This window comes from Pleuronectes platessa, chromosome 5, assembly GCF_947347685.1.
Source record: "Pleuronectes platessa chromosome 5, fPlePla1.1, whole genome shotgun sequence".
NCBI lineage: Eukaryota > Metazoa > Chordata > Actinopteri > Pleuronectiformes > Pleuronectidae > Pleuronectes > Pleuronectes platessa.
In genome coordinates, this window is record NC_070630.1 from 4,081,454 (window position 1) to 4,092,840 (window position 11,387).

The window sequence follows — 11,387 nt, forward strand, 5'->3', positions numbered from 1 at the left end:
CCCTCCCTGCTGCATGAAGAGAATGTGACACATTCCCCTGACTCCAATTAGGCTCCCGTTTAATTACTTCCTTTTACCGAAGTATTAACTCTCACCCCTCCCCTCAAATCCTCTCTAATTCCAGAATGATGCATTGTCATCCAGACTTTCTGCATCGTCTACAACTTTAAAAACCACAGACGTGATTTAACCGGTAAAAAAAACAAGACGGAAGCAGAGTCACGACTCAGGAGGTGTTAAAATAAAAAGATATCAAATTAAAAAATGTAGTATTGCAGCACTAACTGAAGAGTTTAGTTGGACTAAGTTATAGACGATAGAGTCGTCTGTAGAATGGATGAGATAGTTTGTAAATTCGTGAAATACAAATGGATTCAAAGAAGAAATTAGTCACAAAAGTACAATAAGCTTCTTGTGCAGTGTGTGTGTAATGATAGATGACGTGACAGCTGTCAAAAAGTTGAAATTAACAAATTATTACAGTTTGAATATGAACTTTTCCTTCCACGTTTGAATGAACATTTGAATTTCAAATAAAAAGTGACAACCGTGTAATGCTGTGTGTATTTAATTTATTCACTGGGGAGTTCAGATTGTGTTGATGGGGAGAAACACATTGTTACTACACCTATATAACCTTTTAACATGGTTTTATTTTACTTAATATCTGTTATATGAATTACATTTTACCACGTTTTTATTATTCTAAACCTGTTTTTATTTGTATATATATTCTATATGAAGCACTTTGAGCTGCATTTCTAGTATGAGGGGTGCTATACAAATTAAGATTATTATTATTATTATTATTATTATTATTATTATTATTGTTATTATTATTATTAAACAATAACTTCCCCCTGCGTTTGAATGAATGTTTGAATTTCAAGGGGCCCCTGGAACCTTTAGAGCCGGCCCTGCTTTAATTGCTTAAAAACTATGTAAACTAATAAAATGTGAAATCACAGAGGAAATATATATCTAACCTATAAATATATAACTTACACATGCATATGTTTTATTATATTTAGCTTATCCTTTCAGATAAATGCATTATATGATACCCGTGGGTTTTATTGAGACGCAACGTTTGCACATTGGATCTTACAGACAGTGATAAGAAGCAGGTTCCTCCCAGCAGCAGTTTCAACCTGACCCAGTCTAACCAGCAGGAGTCACAACTCCACTGCTTTCTATGATGTGGGAGAAACCAAAGCGGAAGTGAGGAACTCAAGAGGAGCGAGGGGAAACTTTTTTTTAAGGGGGGGTTAGAAGAAGTTGGAGACGGTTGAATCACATCGGAGCCGAGCGGGATGAGAAGTCAGATCTCTAGTAACCTCAGAGTTTGAAGAGTGTGTGTGTGCGTGTGTGTGTGACTGTGTGTGTGTGTGTGTGTGCGCGCGTGCGTTAGGATGGGACTCCCCACTCTGGAGTTCAGTGACTCCTTCGTGGACAGTCCGGACTTCAGGGAGCGACTCAAGTGTCATGAGATCGAGCTGGAGCGAACCAACAAGTTCATCAAGGACCTGATCAAGGATGGAAACATGCTCATCACCGCGCTCAAGAGTAAGTTGCTCCTCCGCGTGCGTGTGTGTCTGTGTGTGTGTGTGGAGGCTCCTCTGGGCTGCGGGTCCAGGTCCTGGTCCCGGTCCTGGTCCTGGTCCTGGTGCAGAGGATGCTTCTCTGCAGCCCGTGGACAGCGGGCTCTGCTCTGAATCACTTCTATGAACGTTTTAAAAACTCCACGTTCCTCGTTGTTCTGAGGCCGCAGTGATTCCTCCTCTTCTCTCTGAGACGCTCTGACGTGCACGGACTTGTTCCAACTGAGGAAGACTCGGAGCTGCTCACGTGAGATGAAGGAGTTCAACTTCTCAAAGTGTCACTCAGAGATAAGTGCAGGGTTGGAATGTACTTCAACTTTTTACTCTCACCTATCAGAGGTAGTTTAGCATGTAGTGTATACTGTATAGGTGTGTATATATATGTTTATACAGTATACTTATGTATGTATAGATGTGTGTGTATATATATATTTGTATATATATACATTTATGCAGTGAAAAAACATGGAAGTCACAGCTTCTAGAAGTGTCATTACAAGACATCCAAATCCGGTGCCACGGCCACGCCCCCCAAAAAGAAATCTCACCTATAACACAACTTTTAAATCTAAAAGTCTCTGACATGAATTAAACCTGATTTGAAGTTGAATCAGATGGAATCTGAAGGAGCAGCATTGATTTCATAGCAAGTGTATAAACGCCACAAATAACACAGAATGTGTTCAATCCAAAATGTCTGACTTCCTGTCCGGTCTGGTGGAAAGTGGTGAGAGTATTTTGGCTTGAAACACTTTTGTGCCTAATGTAATTTCTCTGGCCGATGGTACATGAATAGAAAGACCCTCGGTGAACCTTTGTAGGGGGCGCTATCGAGCCACTTTCCGATGTACTTTCATGAGCACATTGAAATATGTCAATTTTCACCAGAACGGTCGGTCACAGGAGTTTTGGAGGCCGCCCCCAAAAAGTGCTCTGGCCGGTATAATAACATGTATACAAAAGTACAGACATGTCTATTTGTATATTTACTTACACACTTACACAAGGGATCATCGCCTCTTACCGCGATATATTCAAAAGAATGGTCTCTCAGGGCAGAGGAGGCCAAACGTATCTTTCTTTCTTATTTGCAGGGAAATAGTTGTGCCGGGGCCGGGCAGCACAGGTGGAGAGGAATATGCTGCTGAATGGTTTATTCATGGCGGCGAGGTTACTCAGTGGCACGATGTCAAAGGTCCGTGCAAACAGTTTAATACCAAGTAAGACCTCAACGCTGCAGGTTGTGCTCGGCATATACGGGCGGAATGAGACCCTGATTGTCTCTGATTGGGTTATTGATGCAGGGAAACATCTTGTCCCGCCAGGTGGCCGGCCTCTCGGAAGATTAAAACTTAAAATCCAGGATTGCTAATCAACCGGTGATGACTTCTTGAACCCTGATGCCTAAACTGTCTGAAAACTCCACCGTGGAGACGATTTGAAGGAACTTTGCGTCTTATTTGTCTTTCCACGGTCGTGACGAGGGGGGGTGAGGCCCTTTTTTACTGGAATACCCGGTTTCAGTCGGGGGCAGGAAGCCGAGGAGACGGATGTAAATTATTGATGGTCTTTAGCTCGGGACGCCGTCGAGCTTTATGACCCTTTATGACCTGCCATCAGTGGGGACATTACTGGGAGACCTGGCGCGGACCCCCTTTTAATAGTAATCATCTCAAGTTTCTACATGGAGCCGTATAATTGATGTCTCTGCCTGGGCTGCCTGAGAGAATGAGGCCTGTTGAGCCAAGGTTGACTTCATGTTAATAGATTACCTGTGGAATGGGAGCACACATTATTGAAACCACACGGAGCAGCAGTTCCTGGTGTGTGTATGTGTGTGTAGCTACAGTGTGTGTGTAGTATGTATGTGAATGGGAAGATTGTGTTTGAAGATATGTGTTTACGTTAGAAACAAAGGTTTGGTTATTACTTACTTCCCTAAAGGACTAATTATGTAGTATTGTGGAGCGCTGACTCCAGGTTGTTGCTGAAATAATGAAGAGACTATTTGTGTATTTGATCTTTTTGCCTCTTTATACATATAATAATGGTTATAAATGTTTTTTTTCTACTTGTACCTCTTATTATGATGTCATGTATGTATTAATGCTCATGGTCTTAATGTTCCCGTGTTAGTTATTAACTTAGATCTCTGCCCAACAACAGAAACTTTCTCCAGATGCTGTAAAAATAGCTTTACCTCACTATCAGTCTGTCTTTGCTTGTTGTTCATATCAACCACAGACAGTTATTAGTCCCTCTGCTGTACTGCAAATGCACTCAGTGATTCTTTAGAGTGTTTCTTACAGATATGAGGATAATAATGACGTTTTCAATGTGGTATTTTTTTGTAATTTGTCGACACAGGTTGCCTAAAGTGTCACTTACTGTATGTAACAGTGACAGTGGAGGAGATTCAGATTGAGCCGCTGTTGGAAAAGAGAGGAGCGGATGTAAAAAGTGTTTTTGAAACACCTGAAAAGCTCGACTTGATGTGAGGAAACAGATTTTACAGTGCAAGCTGCTGCAGAGATTTGTCCATTTGAATCACAACGCTGGAGCTCTGGACCAATCAGGCATCTTCAACATTTCAAGCCCCACCCCCAAAGATTCCTGTGATTTCCTTTAGTACTAAAGAAGATTTTTTAATTAAAGCTAGGATTGTTTTTCTTGGATGAATAACATCCCACCCCCACCCATCAGCCCTCCAGCTACCCCCCCCGCAGTAACATGCACTGGCTTCTTGTCTCACCAGTCCTCCTTCAGACCCGGGTCCCTGTTCATGCAAAGGCTCCTGGGAAAAGTTGCCGTGGCCTTAGTCAACTTGTGTTTTTCATTTTTCCGGTTTGTGTTACATCAACTTAATTTGTGAGCCCCTTCTGGCCTTGTTTAAATCACTCTGAGATAAGAAGGACATTCTTTCTTGTTGTATTGAGAAGCTCAGGCCTCTGTCACAGTGGGTGACGCCACCGGGGGATTTCCCTTATCTGCCCTCTCATCGCAAAAACTAAAACATTTGGGTTCCTCACAAAGTTATATTTGTATTCTAGTTTCATTTTCTCAGTATTTTACTCATCAGTTATGGTTTATTTAGTTACAGATACTTTTAGCTGAGGTTGTAAAGAGTGTCGTGATATGAAGCATTTCAAAATACTCCAACATCCAATGTATAGAGTTCTAATAGCAACCAGATAAATTTAACTACAGCAAGAAAAGTAATAACAATATGATTGTGGTTAATGAGAGCAAATATAGGTTTTAATTACCATTACCACACGCAATGTATTTCTCCTGACAGATATCTGTTCATAACATAACATGATAGATGAATCTGCTCCAGGAGATGAAACGGGACATTAAAATGAAAAGGTCAAAGAAAACCGATGATGTCCCACACGTGCTTAATACGTGGCGTGGAAGAGAAAAATTATTTTTTTCCTCCATTCCTCCATTGTTATTATTTTCTTCCATCACGTACCACGGTTCACGTGTGGGTCTCATTTGCAGTCCTCTCTTCTTGCCACCTGTCAAGTACTGTTCAATATTCATTAGCCTTTTAGCCGTGGATTGACTGGCCGGCTCCCAAGGAAAATATTTGAGACTGTTTGGCTCACTTTACGTTTTGACCTTTCTCACCAGCCTCTTGCTTCCGTGGCTTTTGTCATTTTTTCACGGTAGCGTGCAGCTGCCTCGGGTGTGAGCTCGCATGCCAAGAGTCTGACGGCTGCACACGGACGCTGGATCTAGGTTTTCCATCGATTTGGTGTAAAACAAGCATCTATAAAAACTGTTGTTATTGTGTGACATTGGTAAACGTGCATGAAAAACATTGGAAAGTCACTGCAGCAAAAGGTCCCGTGCTGGTCCCCCATGCTGGTCCCAGTGCTGGTCCCAGTGCAGCGAAGGACCCTCTGAGAGTCGGGCAGCTCTTTGGACGAAGGCATCCGTCCTTCACACATAATTTGTGCAAATTTGCAAAACAGAAAGTAACTGCTTGTTCCTCGCTGGAGCTTTTTTTTTTCTTTCTTTTGCATCCCTTTCTGCAAAAGCTCTCAAATATAAGGGCCGTTGTGCACTTAAAAGTTACTTCTGTGCAAAGTTATTACTCCAAAAACCTTTTCAAAGGATGTTTTCATAAATCTGAGTGGGCTTTAGTCCATAATTATATTAGCTGTCTGTCTCCAGCCGATGCCCACGTCTGCTCACCAGCCCCAGAGCGACGCTGCTTCCTCCTCACTGTACAGGCTGTAATGAATGGCTGACACGCATGCAGGTTGTCATTATAGAAAGTACAGTGTTTAGCCAGTCTGTAAACGGCACCTTTTTTTAAAAGTCCTGACTACGCCTGCATACTTCAGGTTTCTTTTAATGCAACTTAATCTAGACGTGATTAGCGAGTGTTGTTTTTACTGAAGGAGGACGTGACGTGTGGACGTTTGGTGAAAAGTGATTTCACGATCGGCTTTGGGAAACTCACAGTGTTTGTTTGTCTGAGGACAGATGATGCTCCCAAGGCTCAGCCACAGGAAATGTCCTGTAAACATGCTTGTGTAACCATCCCCCCATCCTCCCTCAGATAGCAATTGGGCTGACATCACTGTGTGTGTGTGTGTGTGTGTGTGTCGGACTGTGACTGTAGAACAGGCCGTGTGTTGCAGGGATATATCATTTATAATGTATTTCTGCTGCTGTGACTACTCTGATAAATTTGAACTCATGTAATGGAAGTGAAATACTGGGATTCATTCTTTGCTCGGGGACTGGTTTGTTTTTTGTGGACAGATTTTCGATAGAAGGATTACACATTGTATTCCTAAAAGCTGCTTCCCCCCTCAGACTGTGCAGGGAAATGTGTTTGACTCCAGATTGAGTTCTGCTCAGAAGTGTCACTCTGTCAGTCAAAGTGATTGTCACACCGAGCTCATCCTTCTCGCGCCCACAGCCGGTATTTCTCTGCTGCTGCTTCTCCAGCCTGAAAGGGATAACATGATGCTCCGTGTTTCTCCTCCAAGAGATCAAATATTAACTCACTCTCCCACATGCTGAGTGTTGAATTGTGTATTAAAAGAGTATGATGAAAAGCAAAGACTTCTGAGCCAAATGCTGTCACCCTGATATGCAATGTTCATATTAAAGGAGACATTATGCTTCTTTTATTTTTCAGTTTTTCTTTTCTCTTTTGTGTTGAAGAATTTTTCTTTTTGCTCTCTAAGATAAAAAGCCCCAAATACAGGGAGGTCCTCTCCCCGACAGAAAACTGTCCTCGTGTTGAGTCCAGACGATACTGCTCCATCATTGTGATGTCACACATTCCACATTTGGACAATACACACATAGCGGCTAGTCTGACACGCCCCTTAACGTAGCCAGGTTATGCGACAACGGAGGACTATATTTCCTACACAGACACACACACACACACACACACACAAACACACACACACACACAGACACACACACACACACACACACACACACACACACACACACACACACATACACACACACACACACACACACACACAATAAAAAGAGTGGTTGACCAATCACAACAGAGTGGGCTATCTGTCCAATCAGAGCAGACTGGGCTTCATCTTGTCAGGGGCCAAAAGAGCTAAATGAACATTAATGAGCATTTAAACATGTTCAGGTAATACCCCAAATTTAAATTAACATTAGTATGAGCATTATGAGTCTCTCTTTAAAGATGATTACTGATCACATTGACTTTCAGAAATGTTGCTTTGATTACCTGACATCGAGGGAAAACCATTTATAATACATACACCACCAGTTGAGGCTCAGGGGCTTTGTTGAGTCCTTTGAGTGGATATAATATAATATAACATACGCTGCAGGAATCTGTTGATGCACCAAAAGTTTCTCTGGTAAAAGTTGGTTGAATTTGAACGTCAACCCACGCAGATGCTAAACGCAGACTTTGCCTGGCACGTTAGAAACTCTCCAGCCCGGTGGTTTGCCAAGTTTCATCACCGAGTGTTTGCACAATGTGTGTTTAATCTAAATTAGCCCTGCACACCTTTTGTTTTCTAATTGTCCTGGAAGCATCTCATTGCCTCGATAAGAGCAACACGGCTTCTCACTTAACAGATCTCTTGTAAAAATATGTATTTTGGGGAAGAGCAAAGGCAACAACCAGCAGAGATGTGAAATCTATATTATTTTGTTGGGGTTTTTTTGTCTGTCAAAGGCGAGTTCATCTCCGTCGAGAGCTCGAGTCAGTTGTGTTGTCTTTGTGTCGTCTGGAGGTGAAATCTCTCTATTCAGTCTAAAGGCTGTGGACTCGGTGATAAATGGTGGAGGCCGGCCCCGGCTGCCGTCTTTCATTCCAGCTGAATCGCAGGAGCTAATAATGGATCTTTTTTTTTTTTTTATGTGGAGCTAAAGAATAGACTGAAGCGTTGCATCAGCCTCATATCAAAGAGAGGTGGTATCGTTCTCTTCACTACTTCAGATCCAGTGAATAGGTGGATGTTAAAGGTTTATTCTCCCTGTCGTTATCTCATCACCAGTGACTTACATATTGGAGTCATGGATTAAATTAGGAGGCTTATTTCCCCCTGTGTGTGTGTGATATCCTTTCCCAGTATAAGAAATATCCTCATGGGGACCAGTAACCCGTCCTGATGAGTAATGGTTTAGGTTAGAGTTAAGATGTGAGTTGTGGTTAATGTTGGAGTTAGACATGAAGGGATAAGGCTTTGGTCTGACTGTCCACAATGAATGGAATTCATTGCAAAGAATAACTGTTTGTGTGTGTTTGTACAAAAATGACTCTACATAGCATGGCTGAATTTCCACCAAACTTGGGGGGAGTGTTATTTTGCTGGGTATCTGCGCTTGATTAACTTTTGGAGCTGATGGTCAACAGAGGTCATCAAGAAAATATTGTCCGAAAAACACATTTTACATCATGTCATAAAAAAGTTAGAATATGACGTCACTGGCAAGTGTCTCTGCATCCTACAGGACTATCAATATGACTTTATATTGATTATCTCGATTGGAAAATAATAATTTCTGATCATATGGTTGGAATAACATCTGTAATCTACACCTTATCTCGATTAACCCTTAATTCTGCCATCAAATGGTGTAAATGACATCATGATGACGTAATTATGAAACAGCCTTATAATACCATTATGTTATTACAATAAATAAAGGTTAGATCTCCTTAGGTACATACAGCATGTGCACAGGGAATCTGACGCCTGTCACCAACAGTGGTCGGCATACGAGGTAATTCATTGTCAAGTATAAAGTCAGTGTGTGTTCTTCAGACTGTATCACTGCTCCCCACGGACCAGTGTCTTCCCTCCATGTTTTATTCAGTCCCTCTCTGTCGCTCCAGACTCAGGTTGACCAACTGACACTTAAAGTTACCGACAGACAGCACCACAGACGTCAGTGAGCTGTTGGGTTATTTCGATGAGGCTTTGTTTCCCATGCTGCCGGTGGGAAATGCTCAACATGCTCCCTGGCAGGAGGGGGGGGGGGGTCGTCTGGTTGGCTCTCCTCACACGGCTGCACCCCTCCACCACCGCCACCACCCGCTGGGGCGACTGACAGGCGAACGTATAAGTAAGCAGGTGCAAGGGGAAGGGGGCCTTACCTGAGGGGCTGCCCCCTGCCCCCCCCCCCCCACCCACCCCAAATGGAATCAAAGTGGCACAATGCGCCCCACTGCTGCATCAAAGAGATCTCCCCGTGTCTCGTTAAGCTCGGCGCAAAGAAGCGTCTCCCCTTTGAAGACCTTGTAATCTGAAATCAGCGGCGCCTCGCTGGGAGAAAGCGGCGCGGTGGCGTTTCGCGCTGCGCCGCTGATGTTCGGGCTGACAGGCCGCCGGCTCCACTCAGGCTGCACGCTGTCGCAGGACGCCTTTTGTTTCTTGTGTGTTTGGCTCGACAAATGGACACAAAAAAAAATCAAAGCCTGGTTACATACATGGCTTGTGAAAGGGAAAAAGCTTTCAGGGTGGAAAATGTGCAGGTTTCTTCATCTTGCTTTTCCACTGCAGCGTGTCTGTGATGGTTTGTGTTTGAGCGCTTCATTAAAACACCAGAGGAGTGAGAGAGCTGCACGGACGCTGCTCAGTAATTAGCATTGTGACGAGTGTGTAGCACAGAGCGCTGCACTGTGTTGTGCACTGATATTCTGTCATGTTTCAACACGTGTGAGTCAACGGGACATTTCTGAAATACTTCCCTTCATGTCTTTTAAATGTAATTTTAACATTTTAGTTTTTTCATCAATATTAGTTTATTTTAAGCTTAAATCCGTCTGGTGGTGTTTTTTTTAAGGAATATTTATATTATTCACAACAGATTTTATTGACCAATGGCCTCACGCTTCAGCCTCAAGTGCTTATTGGAAATGAACTCAGTGTAACCCACCCTTTGTCTTTGCACTGCATTTTAGAGATACACAAGTTTTAATATTTGATGTTGCGCATGCATAATATAATAACACGAGGCATTATGATTATATGGCTATTGCTATTTTTCTCTGTCTTACTCTGTATACTGGTATTTTAATCTTTACGTGGAATATGAAATATAGAATCATAGCTGTGCAGATCTGTGACGTTTAGGCACAAATGAAGAGTTTTTGTTGTAAAGCATCAGAGTAATCCCAACTAAAAACATCTGAATGTACTTACCAATCAATATTCTTTATTTTGCATGATTGAAAATATGTTTTTTATTTTAATAAGATCACATTTTTTAACAAGTGTTACATTGGCTCGAAGCTGAGAACTGCACTCGAGTGGTGCTCCAGAATTCTGAGCATGTCCTCAAATTATATGTAATGTCCCAGTAGCTGAGGAAGTAAACATTTACTTGAGCCCTTGTTGCCGGAGAGAGACTCGGCTGCAGCGTCGTCTGGGTTCCGTCAGCGGATGGAATTCGGTAGTACGTGGTTGCCTTGGAGACGAGATAAAGGCCGTACCCAGGGGGCTTTGCAGCTCGATGACTGACAGCCGCGCTCCTCCCTCACATCTCACACACCGGGCGCTAACCGGGGGTAGCTGCCAGTCCCTCCCATCCCCCCCCCCCCGCACTCGAGTCCCGGCTGTGTGGTCGGAGCCCGGCGCTGTTTGATGAGAAACCTGCACAGGAGGATAGATCACAGTGTAACTTTGGTTTCCTTCTCGCGTGCAGGGGCACATAGATAGAGAGAGAGAGAGAGAGAGAGAGAGAGAGAGAGAGAGAGAGAGAGAGAGAGATAGATAGATACATAGTTAGATAGATACATACATAGATAGATAGATAGATGGATAGGTGGATAGGTGGATAGGTAGATAGGTAGATGGATAGGTGGATAGGTAGATAGGTAGATGGATAGGTGGATAGGTAGATAGGTAGATGGATAGGTGGATAGGTAGATAGGTAGATAGGTGGATAGTTATATAGATAGATAGATAGATAGATAGATAGATAGATAGATAGATAGATAGACAGATAGATAGATAGATAGATAGATACATAGATATATAGATAGATACATAGATAGATAGATAGATAGATGGATAGGTGGATAGGTAGATGGATAGGTGGATAGGTAGATAGGTAGATAGGTGGATAGTTAGATAGATAGATAGATAGATAGATAGATAGATAGATAGATAGATAGATAGATAGATAGATAGATAGATAGATAGATAGATACATAGATAGATAGATAGATAGATAGATAGATAGATAGATGCTTCATTAATCCCGTGGGAACTTTAGGTCATCCAGTAGCTTATACACTTATAC

General features: G+C 42.5%; 1 protein-coding gene across 1 annotated transcript in view; it reads left to right on the forward strand.

The window, feature by feature from the left end:
- Nucleotides 1-1,174: 1,174 nt before the first annotated feature.
- Nucleotides 1,175-11,387, forward strand: part of LOC128440069 (rho GTPase-activating protein 42) — a gene marked incomplete in the record, with an annotated part of 55,011 nt that continues 44,798 nt past the window's right edge. The window contains 1 exon segment of the mRNA XM_053422646.1: nt 1,175-1,566. Within this exon segment, the coding sequence (XP_053278621.1) occupies nt 1,413-1,566 (154 nt within the window).